Here is a 21,224-nt window from a genome sequence, read left to right as displayed (position 1 = left end):
CTCATAAACTTTACTGGAAAGCATAGGAATTTTTACCGTACTAGCATGGCAATTTTTCCACAGTGAGCTTATAAGACAGCATGGTAATTCTTCTCTCCGTGTAGCGTTATACGGTAAAAAAGTATTTTAAATATCTATATAAATTTTTTGTGCATTCCAACTGGAGTTCTAGAAATACTATTGTAGAAAGTTTGTATCTACTTGAGAAATTTGCATCTTTAAAAGCTCTTTGAAGATTCCACGACTAGAATTTAAATTCAACTAAGCGTAAATGACCTGACAGATATATAAACCATTGAAACATAGTTTTTTTAAATTTAAAGCTACAAATTCTTAATCTACTGTAAGACGAAAGTGACCAAAAACACTATTGCTTATTAATTTTTGCTTTTATACATATATAGACTCAATTTATATTTTCGATATTTCCTAAAACATTAAGAAACTAAAAGAATTTTGAATAATTGTTTTGATATTTATGAAAAATCCAACAAGCTTTTCAGAAAATTACAGTTTCTGTAAAAAAAATAATAAAACACAAAATTCATTAAACTTTTAAAATGCCTTGTAATAATATACATGTATGTATAGGTACTTTCGCTTTAAGTATTTGTTGGTCTACGTTTAAACAAACTTATCCGGCAACAATGTTTTGAAAAGAATGTTGACTTTACCCTCCTCGCACCGCCTGCTTTCTAATTACTAGCGAGCTACACAGGTAAACGACGAGGTAAAAATCGCGAACAGCTTTGCAGCAGTTTTGTTGTTGTTGTTCTTGCTGAGTGTGCTGTACAGTGTACTGAAATAAGTGCGAGTTATCGAAACCATTTCGTTTTTTACATTCCAATGGCGTCTTTATGATATTGTGCGTGGAAAACGTTCTGATTTTCTTCCGGTGTCGGTGATATCGGAAAAAAGTCGAATCAACAGGTCGAAGGTACGCACAACTCATCAATAATATGCTTGCGTTGCTCAAATTTTTCTTAACTATGACCGATCGATAGGTGGATCGAACTATCTATCCGTAGGCAACACCGTGAGCAAACGAATGACCTTATTATTATTTTCTTTTTTTCATTAATAAAAAGTGCATTCCATTCAATAATATGCGATAAATAAATTAAATCGCTCGTTGCTTATTCACATATTTAAGATTTTGGTTGTTGAGCAATCAGTTTTCGTATATGTCGTACCTACTTACTTAGGTAACGTTAAATTGCTACGTGAGCATTTTTTCATTGTACGTTTCAAGCCATTCGTAAATACAATGTAAATGTACATGGCGAATTAGTGTAGGAAGTACTTATTACTCACAATAGCTGAAACAATTATGTAGAAATCGACATATGGTATTTTACATTTACATTCACATGTATGTGGTTTACTCTTTAAATTTCACTTTTTTTTATGAATACCTTTACATTTTCTTTTACTGAAATATCGCATAAGATTTACTACTTAATGAACGATTTTATCAAAAACGATCAAAGACAAAATTAGTTAGTAGGTAAGTATAACATGACTTTTCTAGAAAAACCGTTAATTTTTGATTAAGAAAATAACCAAAGTACTATTCAAGATACTAAAGGTACTTTTTAATCGAAACCGGCTGTAAAATTTTTTAAATTAACAAACTTCAAACAATAGTTACTTTAATCTAGCAAATATGTAATTATTTTATTTTTTTAGGCAGCCCTTGGCATGTGAATATAATGTCAACTTCATCAGTATCAGTTCTGGGCGAATCCACCAGATTAGTACCGGCCCACGTATCGGCCGTTTTCGAAATCGTCACAAAAAATCACAATATCATTCCCGAAGATATCACGGTTCACGTGATATCTCCTAGTAAAAGGGCCATCCAGGCGCGTGTACTTCCCGGAACTAGAACCGGAGTACAAAGCGTTGAATTCGTTCCCAACGAAGTTGGGACACACATAATCGAAGTGGCCGTTGCGGGGGAAAAACTCCTTACCCCATTAGTGGCCAAAGTATATGATACAAGTCTTATACAAGTCACTGATGTTGGCAGCGGAGTTGTTGGCCAACCTGTTCAGTTTAAGGGTAAGAGAGGAAATAATACCTACTAATGCTTCAGATAAGCTGGAATATATCCATTACATTTTGCCTTAAAAAAATATATGAACCAATGTAAAAAATATCAGCAAAAGATCTCAATAGTACATCACCTCCATCTCTCCTTATCCTAAACCAATCCCTCATGTAACTCCTTTCCTTACGGTTATATGCTTCAACTTTTATTAATCTTTGAATTTCAAAATTAACCCTTCTAGAACAGAGAAGTTATTAATTTATTTTCGTTAAAAGTGACCCGGAATTTCACTTATTATATAAATACTTAAAACCCAAAGTACCACAAAACATTTAAAAACTCTAACCGAGGATGATACTTTGGGCATCGAAAGATTTCTAAACTTTTCGTGGAATTTTGAGTTATAAGTGTTCAGCACTCAATTGCATATTGTATATGTACTTCCTAGAAATACACCCTAAATAAATGAACCTAATTAAAAATTTAATTAGCCGTACAACTGAAATTAACTTCCTTAATTTCTCCATGCATAATGTACACTTCCTATTTAATACCAGAAGTTTCTCCTTCTATTTTTTTTGCTTAGTATCTAGGTAATACTGTATAATAATATAATCCGGCTAATTTGATAAAAGTTTTAAACAAATATCAACCCGAGTAGGAATAAAATTATTGTCAATTTATTTATTTTTTTTTTTAGTTGATGCCAGTCAAGCTGGAGAGGGTCAACTTGAGATATCAATAAACGAAGGGGAAGTACCCAATCACGTTCAGGTGGTTGGGGGAGGCAGATGTTTAGTATCATTCACCCCCGACGTCGCCAAGCCTCATCTAATCGATATAAAATTCAATGGCGAAACAGTAAGGGGTTGCCCATTTGTCTGTCCAGTGGCAGACACAAGCAGAGTGAATCTGAGCCTGACTCACCTCGAACTGATCCCCGTCAATCAACCCAGTTCGTTTCATATTGCGGTTGTAGGGGGCGGCACCGCCGAATTAGCGGTAGCCGTTCGAGGTCCTTCTGGGGAATTACCGGTAAAAGTAACTGGAGATATTCATTCCGGATTTACAGCTGAATTCACCCCCGTTCTTGTGGGTGCTTATCAGATAACAGTAGATTACAACGGTCGCCCGGTACAGGGCACCCCCTTTGTGGCAAAAGCATTTGATTGCACTAAAGTCTCAGTCGGCCATGTCGCCCACGGAATTGTGGGGAGACCGGTTACCTTTTCTGTAGACGCTAGCGAGGCTGGCGAGGGTAACTTGGAGATAACGATTTCGGCAAGGGGATTGAATATACCCACTCAGGTGCATCCCCAAGGTAATGCCAAATTCGCCGTCAGTTTTGTACCCGTTGAAGCGTGCGATCATGTAATTAATGTGGCATTTAACAAACGACCCGTGGTCGGATGTCCCTTGATTGTTGGGGTTGGTAGCGGAAGCAACGGGCCGAGTGTTACCCTTCCGGGGCCAGGGCCTATTCACAAACCAAGCACTCTCTTGATTAATCATCCGGGGAGGTTGGAAGATATCGAAGTTAATGTCGAGGGTGAGAATGATGCAATAATATTTTGTGGTTTCAGGACGACGGTGGCGGGGTAGTTTTAGGGTGGTGGTGGTGGTCGTAGTTACAAATAAGTATACATACGCTTTTTATTGGCAAAAATATGTTATAGAAAAAAATAGTAGATACGGATGACTGTTTTTTTCTCTAGAATTTATTTTAATTTTGCATTAGTTTAAAACAGTTAATAATGGAGTAAATTTGAAACTTTTTTTATTCTAATTTTGGAACAAACAGAATAGCTCAAAACCCCAACGCCAAAACACGACACTGTAGTTGTCCGAAGCACTTTTCGGTAACAAAGTTACCTTCTTCAGGGACTGANCTCATCATCCGCCTATAACACCACATTTCGAACGCTTCTAACCTTTTCTTTTAGAATATTCCAAAAAAATGTTTTTGGATAGGTACATTAAAAAATAGCCACAGATATTTGAACTTTCTTTGATTAATGTGTGGAAAGCATTTCGATAAAACGACTCTCTGACAAACAATTAAATTTAACTTATCCAGGGTGGTCCATTTACGTGTGCAGTTTTTGATCCCGATGGCGTCGAAGTTTCCGGCTTAGAAGGAGCTTTACCCCTTGTGCCACACACTGTCGATGTTGATTGCAGAGCGGTAGGAGTTCCCGGTGAAGTGCAGGCTGACGTTGTTCATAATAAGAAAACCGTACATAGTCGTATAGAAAAAGTAGACACTAGCGGTTATCTTTACAGGGTGCATTTCACTCCAATGGAAGGTGGCAAACATAGGGTAAAACTATATCATTTACTTCCACATTCTTTTACTGAAATTTGGTGAAAAGCAAAATCAAGATCAAAACAATTGCAATTTCTGTTTTGCTATCGCTTTCTGAGACATGACTTTTTGACTATTTGGCAATTGTTTCTGGTTAAATGTTTGATAAATTTCAATCTTTTTTATCATTTAGTCGATCCTTGATTTTAACTTTATGAGTTAAGTAGTCTCTGTCTTGGTCTGACTTTTTATAACAGAATTACGAAAACTGATTTTTCTTATGGCCAAACAATATCTATGCCCTTCTGGATATTATATGGTAAATAATGTGATTATTTCTTCATCATTATTTTTTCATAGGTTTATATTTACTTCAACGGCTACGATGTTAGAGGGTCCCCGTTTATGTTGAGAGTAGGATCTCAAAGAAGATCTAAAACTTCAAATAGTCCAACATTTCGAAAAACATCATCGGTGTCTCCGATAAGCTCCCCCACAAACCGTTACGCATCCTCAAGTCCCATCGATACCTCGTACAATTCAAAAAATTCCAATTACTACGATGGTTCTCCATCGTTACATGACAAATATTATTATTCGTCGAGAGAATATCAGAAAGGTCAAAGTGAAAAATACCAATACTCTGGAAACAAGAACGACGAATTTAGAAAGTCTGCCAGTCCCAGTTTCGCTCCTAGGCCATCCAGTCCCAACTTTCCACCGAGACCACAAAGTCCAGCATATTACAGGAACCAGAGTCCCAATTATAATCGATCTAGTCCAATTTATGGCAGGACCACCCAGATGACATCAAGTCAAAACCATTCGTCAAACACATCCCGAATAAACAGAAGTCAAAGCCCGGCGATTCGGGTGGAGAGTCCTTCCTCGGAGTACGTTTCTTCGAAGACAGTAAACGAAAGAAGACATGAAGTGTCATCCCCCAGCAGTTACTTAAAGAGACGAGAGGAGTACGATTATGTATCTAGCGCAGCCAACAACGTTTCGTCATTACGTATATCTAACTCATCCCCATCTCCAGAGCATAGACTCGGAAGTCCAGGTATTTATTCAGAAAGAAAAAGTCCAGGGCGAAATCAAATCATTCAACCTCGAGGCTATGACGAAACTGATAGGGGAATAGATACAAGTCCCACAGTGAAGGTCTCAACAGACGATAAGCATGCCAGGAGGGATAGTTGGGACGCCATAGCGAAGACAAAGAATATTTTATCGAGAAGAAGTTTGGAATCGGTTGCTAATTTAACAGATAGTCAACTGGATTCCAAATTAGGAAAGTCTGGATTGGAAGAAGAAACGGATGGTTTCCTGAAACGGGAAAGAGATAGTGCCAGCGAAAACTATTTTAGAAGTTACGCAGCAGAAGAGAGTAAATACAAATCCAGTTTGGAAAGGAGGACTGCTAAAAGTGGGAACTACGGTGGAGCTTCAGCTATCAAAGTACAGCCGATTCCTGATGGGGTTCTTGGAAAACCGGTGGAATTTGAAAGTAAGTTTTATAGTAAAACAATATCTCCTAATTACGTCATACAGTTAAATTTTCAATTAAAAGTAAAGACGAAAGATTGGTGTTGAAATATATATGGAACTGGATACTTCCAAACGTTTCGCTTTTTCTCACTGGATCTTCAGCGGTACTAGTAAGATTAAATTAAGTCAACACAAAATAAAGCAGTCAAAGAGAAATTGTGAAACGTTTAAAGTAACCAAACGTCTTCCAATACTTACAGAAAGACAAAAAAGATCCATTTTTCCTGATTTTCTCTGTTACGGCTGTTGACTCCAAATAGTACATACTACACAAAATTTTCAATCATATTTAAATTGTTCAATTTAAACGTCAATCTTGTTCTCACGAATAATTACTTGTAATTTTAAAACCATTGGAATCATTCAAAATTGTACCGAATCAACCCAAAATTTTGGTGTTTTCGTGGGTGCATAAGTGTTTGTTATAATGTGAAATGTCGACGTGTAGTTGATGGAAGTGGTGCCGGGTCTGGCGATTTGGAAATTCTTGTGGAAGGTGGTAAAGTGACATCCAGTGTTCGCAGTTTAGGCGGACAACGTTTCAAAGCGGCATTTACCCCTCATCAGGTGCTTCCGCATCGGGTAGATATACGATTTAATGGTGACATGGTACCTGGTAAGTTGAATTCAGCCTATTCGTTCGCATGTTTCTAATCATTTGCTTGCCCGCAACTTATTAACACAAAACATTATTTATTCGACAGATCAAGTCAAATTACAAAACTATAATGAATTTTGATATCAAATATTAATGTGAAAATTCATTTTTTATTTTTATCCATTAGAAATNTGTTGCTGTTGCCACATTTTGATATCACTGATAACATTAAAAGACTTACTTATTGATATGATATTTTCTACATATTTTTTGAAGAATTAAATGAAAAAGTATTTGCGAATTTTTTCCTTTCTTAAGATTTTAATTATAATTAATATATTACGCATTTTCATGTCGAAATATCTACATCATTGTATATGTTGATTGATATTTTATATCAACAATATGAATAGGTACCTATCAAAAGTTATCAAAAGAAAGGTAAGTGAGTATTACGTATCATTTTATAAACTAACTATCTAACATGCATGTAGGTTTATAGTAATATTTGCATATCGTACAACATTCAATGACCAGATAATGTTTAAACAAATACAAAACACTTCACAAAGCAAACTCATTAGGCAAAATGGCTAAGTTTTTTAAACTTTTTAGTTCAACAACAGTGATTTACTTTTAAAATAATTTACCGAAAACGAAACATGAAATGAATGCCATACAAAATAATTTGATGTACGATTAATTACACTCATCAGGTTTACGGTAATATTAAATATCTACAGATTTAAGTAGTGAAAAGGCATGTATGCCTTGCAGATAGTTTAAAGAATATGTAGCAGCAATTTTTAGTAAATATTGCATTTTAGTCCTTGAAATCAGGGAAAAATAGCGTACTTTCGGTCACGGAGAGAAAAATTATCATTAAATTAACATGTATTAAGAAAATTCGATATTAGTCCAACATTTTTTGTAGGAGAACCTCATAAACTTTACTGGAAAGCATAGGAATTTTTACCGTACTAGCATGGCAATTTTTCCACAGTGAGCTTATAAGACAGCATGGTAATTCTTCTCTCCGTGTAGCGTTATACGGTAAAAAAGTATTTTAAATATCTATATAAATTTTTTGTGCATTCCAACTGGAGTTCTAGAAATACTATTGTAGAAAGTTTGTATCTACTTGAGAAATTTGCATCTTTAAAAGCTCTTTGAAGATTCCACGACTAGAATTTAAATTCAACTAAGCGTAAATGACCTGACAGATATATAAACCATTGAAACATAGTTTTTTTAAATTTAAAGCTACAAATTCTTAATCTACTGTAAGACGAAAGTGACCAAAAACACTATTGCTTATTAATTTTTGCTTTTATACATATATAGACTCAATTTATATTTTCGATATTTCCTAAAACATTAAGAAACTAAAAGAATTTTGAATAATTGTTTTGATATTTATGAAAAATCCAACAAGCTTTTCAGAAAATTACAGTTTCTGTAAAAAAAATAATAAAACACAAAATTCATTAAACTTTTAAAATGCCTTGTAATAATATACATGTATGTATAGGTACTTTCGCTTTAAGTATTTGTTGGTCTACGTTTAAACAAACTTATCCGGCAACAATGTTTTGAAAAGAATGTTGACTTTACCCTCCTCGCACCGCCTGCTTTCTAATTACTAGCGAGCTACACAGGTAAACGACGAGGTAAAAATCGCGAACAGCTTTGCAGCAGTTTTGTTGTTGTTGTTCTTGCTGAGTGTGCTGTACAGTGTACTGAAATAAGTGCGAGTTATCGAAACCATTTCGTTTTTTACATTCCAATGGCGTCTTTATGATATTGTGCGTGGAAAACGTTCTGATTTTCTTCCGGTGTCGGTGATATCGGAAAAAAGTCGAATCAACAGGTCGAAGGTACGCACAACTCATCAATAATATGCTTGCGTTGCTCAAATTTTTCTTAACTATGACCGATCGATAGGTGGATCGAACTATCTATCCGTAGGCAACACCGTGAGCAAACGAATGACCTTATTATTATTTTCTTTTTTTCATTAATAAAAAGTGCATTCCATTCAATAATATGCGATAAATAAATTAAATCGCTCGTTGCTTATTCACATATTTAAGATTTTGGTTGTTGAGCAATCAGTTTTCGTATATGTCGTACCTACTTACTTAGGTAACGTTAAATTGCTACGTGAGCATTTTTTCATTGTACGTTTCAAGCCATTCGTAAATACAATGTAAATGTACATGGCGAATTAGTGTAGGAAGTACTTATTACTCACAATAGCTGAAACAATTATGTAGAAATCGACATATGGTATTTTACATTTACATTCACATGTATGTGGTTTACTCTTTAAATTTCACTTTTTTTTATGAATACCTTTACATTTTCTTTTACTGAAATATCGCATAAGATTTACTACTTAATGAACGATTTTATCAAAAACGATCAAAGACAAAATTAGTTAGTAGGTAAGTATAACATGACTTTTCTAGAAAAACCGTTAATTTTTGATTAAGAAAATAACCAAAGTACTATTCAAGATACTAAAGGTACTTTTTAATCGAAACCGGCTGTAAAATTTTTTAAATTAACAAACTTCAAACAATAGTTACTTTAATCTAGCAAATATGTAATTATTTTATTTTTTTAGGCAGCCCTTGGCATGTGAATATAATGTCAACTTCATCAGTATCAGTTCTGGGCGAATCCACCAGATTAGTACCGGCCCACGTATCGGCCGTTTTCGAAATCGTCACAAAAAATCACAATATCATTCCCGAAGATATCACGGTTCACGTGATATCTCCTAGTAAAAGGGCCATCCAGGCGCGTGTACTTCCCGGAACTAGAACCGGAGTACAAAGCGTTGAATTCGTTCCCAACGAAGTTGGGACACACATAATCGAAGTGGCCGTTGCGGGGGAAAAACTCCTTACCCCATTAGTGGCCAAAGTATATGATACAAGTCTTATACAAGTCACTGATGTTGGCAGCGGAGTTGTTGGCCAACCTGTTCAGTTTAAGGGTAAGAGAGGAAATAATACCTACTAATGCTTCAGATAAGCTGGAATATATCCATTACATTTTGCCTTAAAAAAATATATGAACCAATGTAAAAAATATCAGCAAAAGATCTCAATAGTACATCACCTCCATCTCTCCTTATCCTAAACCAATCCCTCATGTAACTCCTTTCCTTACGGTTATATGCTTCAACTTTTATTAATCTTTGAATTTCAAAATTAACCCTTCTAGAACAGAGAAGTTATTAATTTATTTTCGTTAAAAGTGACCCGGAATTTCACTTATTATATAAATACTTAAAACCCAAAGTACCACAAAACATTTAAAAACTCTAACCGAGGATGATACTTTGGGCATCGAAAGATTTCTAAACTTTTCGTGGAATTTTGAGTTATAAGTGTTCAGCACTCAATTGCATATTGTATATGTACTTCCTAGAAATACACCCTAAATAAATGAACCTAATTAAAAATTTAATTAGCCGTACAACTGAAATTAACTTCCTTAATTTCTCCATGCATAATGTACACTTCCTATTTAATACCAGAAGTTTCTCCTTCTATTTTTTTTGCTTAGTATCTAGGTAATACTGTATAATAATATAATCCGGCTAATTTGATAAAAGTTTTAAACAAATATCAACCCGAGTAGGAATAAAATTATTGTCAATTTATTTATTTTTTTTTTTAGTTGATGCCAGTCAAGCTGGAGAGGGTCAACTTGAGATATCAATAAACGAAGGGGAAGTACCCAATCACGTTCAGGTGGTTGGGGGAGGCAGATGTTTAGTATCATTCACCCCCGACGTCGCCAAGCCTCATCTAATCGATATAAAATTCAATGGCGAAACAGTAAGGGGTTGCCCATTTGTCTGTCCAGTGGCAGACACAAGCAGAGTGAATCTGAGCCTGACTCACCTCGAACTGATCCCCGTCAATCAACCCAGTTCGTTTCATATTGCGGTTGTAGGGGGCGGCACCGCCGAATTAGCGGTAGCCGTTCGAGGTCCTTCTGGGGAATTACCGGTAAAAGTAACTGGAGATATTCATTCCGGATTTACAGCTGAATTCACCCCCGTTCTTGTGGGTGCTTATCAGATAACAGTAGATTACAACGGTCGCCCGGTACAGGGCACCCCCTTTGTGGCAAAAGCATTTGATTGCACTAAAGTCTCAGTCGGCCATGTCGCCCACGGAATTGTGGGGAGACCGGTTACCTTTTCTGTAGACGCTAGCGAGGCTGGCGAGGGTAACTTGGAGATAACGATTTCGGCAAGGGGATTGAATATACCCACTCAGGTGCATCCCCAAGGTAATGCCAAATTCGCCGTCAGTTTTGTACCCGTTGAAGCGTGCGATCATGTAATTAATGTGGCATTTAACAAACGACCCGTCGTCGGATGTCCCTTGATTGTTGGGGTTGGTAGCGGAAGCAATGGACCGAGTGTTACCCTACCGGGGCCAGGGCCCATTCACAAACCAAGCACTCTCTTGATTAATCATCCGGGGAGGTTGGAAGATATCGAAGTTAATGTCGAGGGTGAGAATGATGCAATAATATTTTGTGGTTTCAGGACGACGGTGGCGGGGTAGTTTTAGGGTGGTGGTGGTGGTCGTAGTTACAAATAGGTATACATACGCTTTTTATTGGCAAAAATATGTTATAGAAAAAAATAGTAGATACGGATGACTGTTTTTTTCTAGAATTTATTTTAATTTTGCATTAGTTTAAAACAGTTAATAATGGAGTAAATTTGAAACTTTTTTTATTCTAATTTTGGAACAAACAGAATAGCTCAAAACCCCAACGCCAAAACACGACACTGTAGTTGTCCGAAGCACTTTTCGGTAACAAAGTTACCTTCTTCAGGGACTGTTTTAGTTCACTTCAGTTCCTAAAGAAGGTAACGTTAGCGTTTTGAGTTATTCTGTTTGTTCTACAACAACCGCCAGTTTTTCCTATCTTCATATTTATTCTAATTTGTTTATTGATTACTGTGTTTTAAACTTTTGCAAGACAAAGTAGCTTTTTTACGTCTTACGTTTTAATATACTACGAAGTTATGCACTGTGATATTTTTCATAATATGTACGAACACCAACGACGGTAAACCTATGCATATTTTGTTGTTGCAATGTTGTGTTATTTTCTATTGTTATTTTATAAATTTTATGTGTATGTATCTGCAATAAATTCTTGCCACTCTTTTTGTTGCTAATATGCCTATATTAGTTACTACTGTACATGTATGTAATAATAAAATTTTCATTTCTGGCTTTACATGTTTGTGTCTTTCTAATGTAATAAACGTTTTTGAATCTCTATTGCACCGCATTTTTTTCGTATTTTCAGGGCATAGAAGATTTGTCACGTAGACATCCCTTTATATTTGTACATGTAATTAACCCAATACCCTCCTTACTAATGGCACTTAGTTCCTTTATTTTCTTCTTCTTGTTTTTGTATTATAAAATTCCTATTTTCAAGAAAAAAAAAAACATAAAAAACTTCATTCGTAATGTTACGTGTGTGTGAAACACAATTTCCATCAAGAAAATATGACAATAATTTTATTATTGATACAATTTGTTCCAATAATAAAAATATTTTGGTTTTTGTATCAGAATTGGCTCTCCTCTTTTGGTGAGGCGAATCACTGGACTCACTGATAAAGGCGGGACAATCCTGAACAACAACCATCAATCTCAAATATTGAATTTTATTTAAATAAAGTCGTTCGTAAAAACCTTCGCTTAAACGTGATATTGTACTTTCTGTCTTGAAAGTTGTATGTGTAATTAATCAAAATTTGCACCTCTATTTTCTTCGTTATTTTTAAATTAGATTGCAATTATTTACAATTGTATTTTACTTTACTTATTATCAATTACTTTTACTTTTTTCTTTTGAAAATACTAGAAATTTAATCCACAAATATAACCTTTTAGTACCCTAAACATCAACATTAATTGATTTTCATTTAATTTTAAAAAAAAAGGATTTGTTGTCAGTTTATAAAATTAACAATAATAATAGAGGTAACAATTTTTGAATAATAAACCATATAATAAAAATACGTATTATGCCAACAAATCCAAACTTTATTAAAAAATTACGAATGATTTTACTTAAAAGAAAGATAATACATATTTAGACATCAAATGGTTAAAATTGGTTGCATGTTTAGTATTGTTTTTCTTGATGAAGAGACTTTACTTTGGTGAGGGTTGTTCTTTTATTTCCAATTGAGTATACTGTTGCTGCACTTCTTGTTTTTTTTTTTGTATATACGATACATACACAGTTTTAAAATTTTGTAATTATTATCCTTCGGAAAATAACATTGCAACAAACAAAAATACCGAGCACGTTTCAAAGTTCTATTTTTAAAGAAGATAAAACCGAAAGGTAAATGGTGCCATAAATTTGTATCAATTTCTCTGATTAGTATAATTAACAGTTTTGAATTTGGTTAACAAAATAGCTATGCAAAAACAAAAAAACATTGCTACTACAAGTTATTCACTATGGTCAGAGTTAGTCATAAATAATTTTTATTTAACCAGATTTGCATAATATATGGTTATTTATTGCAATTGCATATCACTTTCACTTTCATTTATAAACTTAATAGCAATATTATTCAAAACAATGGCAACTGATTTATGAAACGTTAAGAAATTTATATATATAAGTGCACTTAGTTTTGTGATAACGATATATTTACACAACGATTGAAGTTCAATTATATTTCATAGGTAAATACCGTTTTAATTAAATTTAATTAATGTATCATCCTCGATTACGATTGTAACTATCAAGTCAATTCAACTTTTTCTAAATTAACCTTCTCATGGCAAAATATCGTATTTCTTTAGAGGGTTAAAATTGATTTCAATGACAAAACTATTTTAACTTTCTAATTATTATCAACTGAGTCTAAATTTAGAAAGGTAGATATAATATAAAAATAAGAAGTGGAAAATTATTTTTACCAAAACAAAAAAGCATACAAATTAATTCTAAAGATTGGCAGATTTATCATGAAACTTTTTTAAAATGTTTTTAATATCTGCAATCTTTAGAACTAAACCAAATTTTTGGTCCTTTTCCTTCGCCCCTTTGTCCATCCTGAATCCTACGTGACATACCTACGCATACACCAAAAGGACTAGGAAAGGATTGTTAAATAACATGCACTGTCTCCACACCTTCACGCAATTAAATAAATACATTAACTACATCAGGCCCCGGAGGTCAAGCTGTTCCAACTCAAGTTCAACCGATCGGCAGCGGTCAATTTCAAGCAGAATTTGTTCCCCGAACTGTTGGCGAACATCGCATAGCTGTGAATGTTAGTGGTGTGCCAACCACGGGAAGTCCATACGCAGCAAAAATATATGATGTCCAAGCGATCAAAGTAAAGGACGCGACCACAGGCGTTGTTGGAAAACCGGTAACATTTTTAGGTTGGTATCCTATTTATTATTATTGGAAACCATAAAATCCGTCTATTGGTGATTGGAAAATTGTTAGGCAACATTTATAAAATTACCTTCAAATTTAGGAAATACGTATTTTTAAACAAGTTATAATAAAACTTGTTTCAATACTTTCCTGCAATAACGGATTTTCTGGATCGCCCCGATTTTTTAATACTTTCCCACTTTGTTGCCCCATATCAGTTGAAACAAGCCTGGCAGGACCAGGGAACTTAGAAGTGACGGTAAACGGTGGTCGAGTCCCAACATCCGCCCAAGCCCAAGGACCTCACGTCTACGCCATTTCCTTTACACCACGAGAGGCGACGGTTCATTCTGTAGATCTCCGTTTTAATGGTCAAGATGTTCCCGGCAGCCCTTTCAAGTGTAACGTTGCTCCGTCGGCAAGAATAATCGCTCCCGATGCTCTAGATAAGATTTCTGTCGGGAAGTCATGCGTATTTGCCGTGGAAAGCTCGGCTGTACCAATCGTTGAAGTTCTTGGTCCGGCAAGGAAACCCGTACCAACACAGGTAGAAGAAATTTTGTAAAATTATTCACTTCCAGATTTTTCGACGATCGCAATCTGTTTCAGATAACACCACAATCAGGTGCCCAAGGTAAATACGACGTAACATTCGTACCCGTCGACGTAGGAGATCACAGCGTTGAGGCAAGTTAATATAATAATTACCTAAACCCTCAAATAATGAGCAATTGGTTTTTAATAATTATTACTCAGGTTCGACTCCCTGGCGGCCATATTGAAGGAAGCCCTTTCCTTATCAAAGCGTATGACGCAGGAAGAGTTGTAGTATCTGATATAAACGATGGAATGGTTGGAAAGCCAGTTTCTTTCAGTATCAACGCATCCCAAGCTGGAGCTGGAAATTTGGAAATAATTGTAGCGGTTGCTGGCAGGAATGTACCCAATTTTGTCCAAAGTGAGGGAAACGCAAGATTTAAAGTTAATTTCAAACCAACAGAAGCAGCCACGCATACCCTCAGTGTTCGGTAAAGGCACGATGATGACGTTTCCATATCAGCATTTACTAAGAGATCTTTTTGTTTAGTTTTAATGGACAACCTGTTCCCGGGTCTCCATTTAGCTGTAAAGTGCACCCCGGCAACACCCAACTTAGAATTCCAGTGTCTGGATCGGGAATAGAACTTGCTGCAGTTGGTCATCAGGCGGAAATAAGAATGGATGGAATTTCTGGTAACGCTGACGCCCACGTCACTGTGTCATCTCCTTCCGGAAAGAGCATTCCGGTAAAGATGAATACCGAATCTGACTATTTGGTCGCAACATTTGTTCCTGAAACTGTTGGTCGTCACTCGGTAGCGGTTTTAATCAGTGACCAACACATCATTGGGTCTCCGTTTAATTGCAACGTTTTTGACGTCAACAAGGTAATTGTTTCTGGCCTGCCGGGACAGAAAACGTTGAACAGAAGCATGCAAGACCTTTCATTGTCTGGAAAAGAAACCGCGGAAGTTGGAAAACCTGTAACGTTCAGTGTTGATGCGGCTCATGCTGGGGAAGGTACTTTGGAACTGGTTGTGTCCACACAACATACTACAGTTAAAGCGGAAGTGGTGGCTTGCGCCAGGGGCCTTTACGAGGTCACCTTTGTGCCACAAACAAACGAGACCCATTTCGTTAATATTACATTCAACGAAATGGAAATCCCAGGTAGCCCATTCCAATGTTCTGTTATTGAACCAGTTCAATATCTTCAGATCGGTAATTTGGTGCACATTGACCTATTAAATGACCACAAGTTGGAAGTGACAGATCCCAACAACCACATCGTGAAATACACGTTGAAGAATTCAAAGGCAGAATTTTCTGTCAACCATACAGGAGTTTATCACATACAGTTTATTAAGGGTCACGAGGTTGTAGGGTCACGCACAATTCACGTCTTTAACATGTCGAAAATTGAAGTGGTGAATGTGCCTGATGCAATATCTCATCGACCTGCTGTAGTTACAGTCAATATTAACAAAGCAGGACCTGGAAAACTAACTGCGGCAGTAAAATTCGCCAATAAAGATGTACCCCACAGTGTACGTCAAAGTATCAACATCCCTAAACTGTGGGAGATCGTGTTTCATCCCAGTAACGTTGTGCCACACAGAATCGTATTGTATTACAACGGAGTTCCTCACCCGAACGTCCTTGAAATAGGTGTAAAAGCTCCTGGGAATGAACCTTGGGCCGGTGGTATAGGGTTGTATCAAGCTAGGGTTGGAAAAGTGGCTTCGTTCAATATAGACACGCTAGGAAAGCCAGCTAGAGAATTCGACGTGGTAATTAGTGGACCCGCAGGAACTGCCGTGCCTGTTCGCTGTTATCAAACGAAAACAGGAAAACTGCAAGCGGAATATACGGCAAAAGATATTGGTGCCCATAAAATTGAAGTTCTTCATCAATCTAAACCATTGAACGGGAGTCCGTTCAACTGTCACGCGTTTGACGTCGACTATGTCAGAATTTTCGATATTCCACACACCCAGAGCAATGTTGGAGAAAAAATTGGATTCAATGGTAGGTGTAGAATATTTGTTTTACACTAGTTTATGGTGGTAATAATCTGACCTACTTGATCTTCATCATTATAAGGTCGTCAGTCCTCAGACATTTCCGTTCTTTCCTATTCTGAGCTAATTTTCGCATTTCCCCAAAACTAGAACAACCACATCCTTAGCTATTTGCAAGCAGTAAGCTAATCTAACTCCTGTTAACTCCTGTTTCTGCCTCTAATATGTCTCTGAGTAGATCTTCATTCCTTGACCTTAGCAATGGACAAATTATTTTTCGTTCGGATTCAGTAATTAAATCATTAGCTGATCTTTTAATTTTTGAGCGAGTATTTCTTTATTACAGTATCTACAAAAAATGCCGGTCTTGCCGATCTGGATGTCAAAATAACGAATCCAATAAATCAGACGGTAGCCATTCAAAAAAATCAGTTGGACGACCACACATTCCAAATAAGTTTCTTGCCAACATTACCAGGCCTATTCCAAGTTTCGATCACATACGGAGATATCCCCGTGAAAGGATCGCCTTTGGCATTGGGTGTTGGCCCAGTTGGACCTACCCCACCTCCTCGCGCAGTTGGTAAAGGCTTAGAAAGTGGCCAAGTTGGAGAAAGGACCAACTTCATAATAACCAGCGTTATACAACCGAGGGTAATAATAGACGCAGCAGAGGGTAACATCGACGCCCATATTCAGTGTTCAAAACCTGGAGAATATCTCGTGTCGTACACTCCAAAATGGGTTGGAACTTACGATATCATTATTAGCATTGGTCCTAATGAGGTGATTTGTTTCATCCTTAATGAGGAAAATTCTATCAATAATCCTTTTTTTTTGATATAGCTTGCCGGATCCCCATTTAGGCCTAACATTGTAGATGTAAATTTAGTTCGTTTAATAGGCGGCTGGCCTCAATATTTGGATGACACTGGTCGGATAAAACTTCCTGCGAAATTGGCCTTTGACACATCGAGCGCTGGACCGGGAACTCTGGAATGCAAACTGGCCGGGCGCAAATTAATGCCAGAAAAAAGTGGCGCACGTGTACGGTTCGAACTGTCACCGGAGGGGTTGAATGCTGGTGAACACGATTTCGAAATCAAATACGCCAACATTCCTTTGCCGGAAGCTCCCAAAACTGCCGTTAGTCTTAAAGATCAGGTTGTGCTTACAGGCAGAGGGTTGGCAAATGCGCAATGCGGTGAACCTGCATATTTCACCATTGACGGTTCAAAATCTGGACCAGGTATCGTATATACACATGCAAGGTCTTTTCAGAAAGTATGGCGAATTTTGTGTTTTTCAAAAATGATTTATTTATTCATGAATTTTTTCAATCCTAGAAGCACTTTTTGTGCTCCTGTTCAGCTCCTTCTTCGATGCCGTCTTTATCTCCCCAATCGTAGCGTATCATCGTTCTTTCATGGGTCTCTTCAGTTTCTGGAACAAGAAATGGTCACAGGGGGGCAGGTTTGGGGAATACGGTGACTATGGCGTTATAAGTGTCTTGTTTCTGGTCAAAAATTCGCGCACAAGCAGGGGCGTTATCATGGTCCAAAAGCCAATTTTTGTTCTTCTACAAATTCGGGCGTTTCTGGCGGATTACTTAGCGTAAATTTCGCATGACTTGCAGATAATATTCCTTATTGACCGTTCTGCCTTGTGGTAAAAACTCATGATGCACCACGCCCCTGCAATCGAAGAAAACTCTAAGCAAAACCTTCCCATTCGACTTAACTTGGCGCTCTTTTTTTAGTCTCATGCGGTAGCTTCCATTAGAATAACCGACCTTTGGTTTCGACGTTATAACCATAAACTCATGATTCGTCACCAGTTGTGACTCTGGAGCATATTTGGGTCGTCGCGGACAGAGTCCAACAGCTCCTTAGCAATGTTAATGCGATGCTGTTTTTGGTAGAAATTGAGCAGTTTTGGTACGACTTTCGCGGCGACCCGTCTCATGCCGTAATCATTGGTAAAAATCGAATGGCAGAAGCCAATCGATATGTTTAGGTCCTCGGCAACTTCTTTAACGGTGATTCGACGTTTGGCCAATACTATTTTCTTCACTTCATCAATGTTTTCGTCTTCTGTTGACGTGCTCGGGCGTCCGGCACGCTCTTTGTCGTTCAGATCTTCTCGGCCCTCTGAGAACATTTTGTACCATCGGTAAACGTTGCTTCGGTTCAAGGTAGCTTCACCATATGCCACAGTTAACATTTTCTTTTGCACAGAAAATTTGATGCAGATTCCTTGACCCATTTTTTGGAATAGGCAAAAATCGAAGAAGAACCAAAACACGTGCAAGCAAAGCAGCGGTCAAAAATTAACTGAAGATTCAACATAACCGAACTTTTCAGTATAAATAAGAGACATGAATACCAACATAACGCCACAAAAAACATCGCGATACTTTTTGAACAGACTTCGTATAATTAATCTAAAACCGCTAAAGTCGCCCTTAATTTAATTCNTTGTTGTAGAACAAACAGAATAGCTCAAAACCCCAACGCCAAAACACGACACTGTAGTTGTCCGAAGCACTTTTCGGTAACAAAGTTACCTTCTTCAGGGACTGTTTTAGTTCACTTCAGTTCCTGAAGAAGGTAACGTTAGCGTTTTGAGCTATTCTGTTTGTTCTACAACAACCGCCAAAGTTTATCCAATCTTCATATTTATTCTAATTTGTTTATTGATTACTGTGTTTTAAACTTTTGCAAGACAAAGTAGCTTTTTTACGTCTTACGTTTTAATATACTACGAAGTTATGCACTGTGATATTTTTCATAATATGTACGAACACCAACGACGGTAAACCTATGCATATTTTGTTGTTGCAATGTTGTGTTATTTTCTATTGTTATTTTATAAATTTTATGTGTATGTATCTGCAATAAATTCTTGCCACTCTTTTTGTTGCTAATATGCCTATATTAGTTACTACTGTACATGTATGTAATAATAAAATTTTCATTTCTGGCTTTACATGTTTGTGTCTTTCTAATGTAATAAACGTTTTTGAATCTCTATTGCACCGCATTTTTTTCGTATTTTCAGGGCATAGAAGATTTGTCACGTAGACATCCCTTTATATTTGTACATGTAATTAACCCAATACCCTCCTTACTAATGGCACTTAGTTCCTTTATTTTCTTCTTCTTGTTTTTGTATTATAAAATTCCTATTTTCAAGAAAAAAAAAAACATAAAAAACTTCATTCGTAATGTTACGTGTGTGTGAAACACAATTTCCATCAAGAAAATATGACAATAATTTTATTATTGATACAATTTGTTCCAATAATAAAAATATTTTGGTTTTTGTATCAGAATTGGCTCTCCTCTTTTGGTGAGGCGAATCACTGGACTCACTGATAAAGGCGGGACAATCCTGAACAACAACCATCAATCTCAAATATTGAATTTTATTTAAATAAAGTCGTTCGTAAAAACCTTCGCTTAAACGTGATATTGTACTTTCTGTCTTGAAAGTTGTATGTGTAATTAATCAAAATTTGCACCTCTATTTTCTTCGTTATTTTTAAATTAGATTGCAATTATTTACAATTGTATTTTACTTTACTTATTATCAATTACTTTTACTTTTTTCTTTTGAAAATACTAGAAATTTAATCCACAAATATAACCTTTTAGTACCCTAAACATCAACATTAATTGATTTTCATTTAATTTTAAAAAAAAAGGATTTGTTGTCAGTTTATAAAATTAACAATAATAATAGAGGTAACAATTTTTGAATAATAAACCATATAATAAAAATACGTATTATGCCAACAAATCCAAACTTTATTAAAAAATTACGAATGATTTTACTTAAAAGAAAGATAATACATATTTAGACATCAAATGGTTAAAATTGGTTGCATGTTTAGTATTGTTTTTCTTGATGAAGAGACTTTACTTTGGTGAGGGTTGTTCTTTTATTTCCAATTGAGTATACTGTTGCTGCACTTCTTGTTTTTTTTTTTGTATATACGATACATACACAGTTTTAAAATTTTGTAATTATTATCCTTCGGAAAATAACATTGCAACAAACAAAAATACCGAGCACGTTTCAAAGTTCTATTTTTAAAGAAGATAAAACCGAAAGGTAAATGGTGCCATAAATTTGTATCAATTTCTCTGATTAGTATAATTAACAGTTTTGAATTTGGTTAACAAAATAGCTATGCAAAAACAAAAAAACATTGCTACTACAAGTTATTCACTATGGTCAGAGTTAGTCATAAATAATTTTTATTTAACCAGATTTGCATAATATATGGTTATTTATTGCAATTGCATATCACTTTCACTTTCATTTATAAACTTAATAGCAATATTATTCAAAACAATGGCAACTGATTTATGAAACGTTAAGAAATTTATATATATAAGTGCACTTAGTTTTGTGATAACGATATATTTACACAACGATTGAAGTTCAATTATATTTCATAGGTAAATACCGTTTTAATTAAATTTAATTAATGTATCATCCTCGATTACGATTGTAACTATCAAGTCAATTCAACTTTTTCTAAATTAACCTTCTCATGGCAAAATATCGTATTTCTTTAGAGGGTTAAAATTGATTTCAATGACAAAACTATTTTAACTTTCTAATTATTATCAACTGAGTCTAAATTTAGAAAGGTAGATATAATATAAAAATAAGAAG

At 35.7% G+C, this 21,224-nt stretch overlaps 2 protein-coding genes across 8 annotated transcripts in view; both read left to right on the top strand.

Moving 5' to 3' along the window:
• Positions 1-21,224, top strand: part of LOC108736992 (filamin-A) — a 34,801-nt gene that overhangs the window by 5,977 nt on the left and 7,600 nt on the right. The window contains exons 9-20 of one of the 5 annotated variants that reach the window (XM_025975934.1): positions 4,131-4,373; positions 4,719-5,868; positions 6,358-6,525; positions 9,137-9,511; positions 10,201-11,049; positions 13,758-13,979; positions 14,196-14,524; positions 14,587-14,664; positions 14,734-15,005; positions 15,065-16,545; positions 16,885-17,324; positions 17,385-17,787. In XM_025975934.1, coding sequence (XP_025831719.1) covers positions 4,131-4,373; positions 4,719-5,868; positions 6,358-6,525; positions 9,137-9,511; positions 10,201-11,049; positions 13,758-13,979; positions 14,196-14,524; positions 14,587-14,664; positions 14,734-15,005; positions 15,065-16,545; positions 16,885-17,324; positions 17,385-17,787 — 6,010 coding nt within the window. Of the gene's footprint in view, positions 1-4,130; positions 4,374-4,718; positions 5,869-6,357; positions 6,526-8,013; positions 8,385-8,433; positions 8,820-8,846; positions 8,955-9,136; positions 9,512-10,200; positions 11,050-11,862; positions 12,555-13,757; positions 13,980-14,195; positions 14,525-14,586; positions 14,665-14,733; positions 15,006-15,064; positions 16,546-16,884; positions 17,325-17,384; positions 18,545-21,224 lie in introns of those variants that run through there. The other 4 variants (XM_025975922.1, XM_025975925.1, XM_025975929.1 and 1 more) reach the window with 4 other exon arrangements.
• Positions 551-3,705, top strand: LOC112904847 (filamin-A-like). 3 transcript variants are annotated; one of them, XM_025975936.1, is made up of 3 exons: positions 551-937; positions 1,690-2,064; positions 2,754-3,702. In XM_025975936.1, exons 2-3 carry the CDS (start codon positions 1,713-1,715, stop codon positions 3,653-3,655), a joined length of 1,254 nt encoding a protein of 417 aa, XP_025831721.1. In that variant the 5' UTR covers positions 551-937; positions 1,690-1,712; the 3' UTR covers positions 3,656-3,702. The 3 variants fall into 3 exon arrangements, with proteins under 3 accessions (XP_025831721.1, XP_025831722.1, XP_025831723.1); XM_025975937.1 differs by lacking the exon at positions 551-937 and adding an exon at positions 967-1,372 and having other exon boundaries at positions 2,754-3,705; XM_025975938.1 differs by lacking the exon at positions 551-937 and adding an exon at positions 1,389-1,507 and having other exon boundaries at positions 2,754-3,705.

This window comes from Agrilus planipennis, unplaced genomic scaffold (assembly GCF_000699045.2).
Source record: "Agrilus planipennis isolate EAB-ADULT unplaced genomic scaffold, Apla_2.0 scaffold98, whole genome shotgun sequence".
Lineage (NCBI taxonomy): Eukaryota > Metazoa > Arthropoda > Insecta > Coleoptera > Buprestidae > Agrilus > Agrilus planipennis.
Note: the sequence above shows the minus strand (reverse complement) of the source record. Positions and strands in the feature narration are given on the sequence as shown.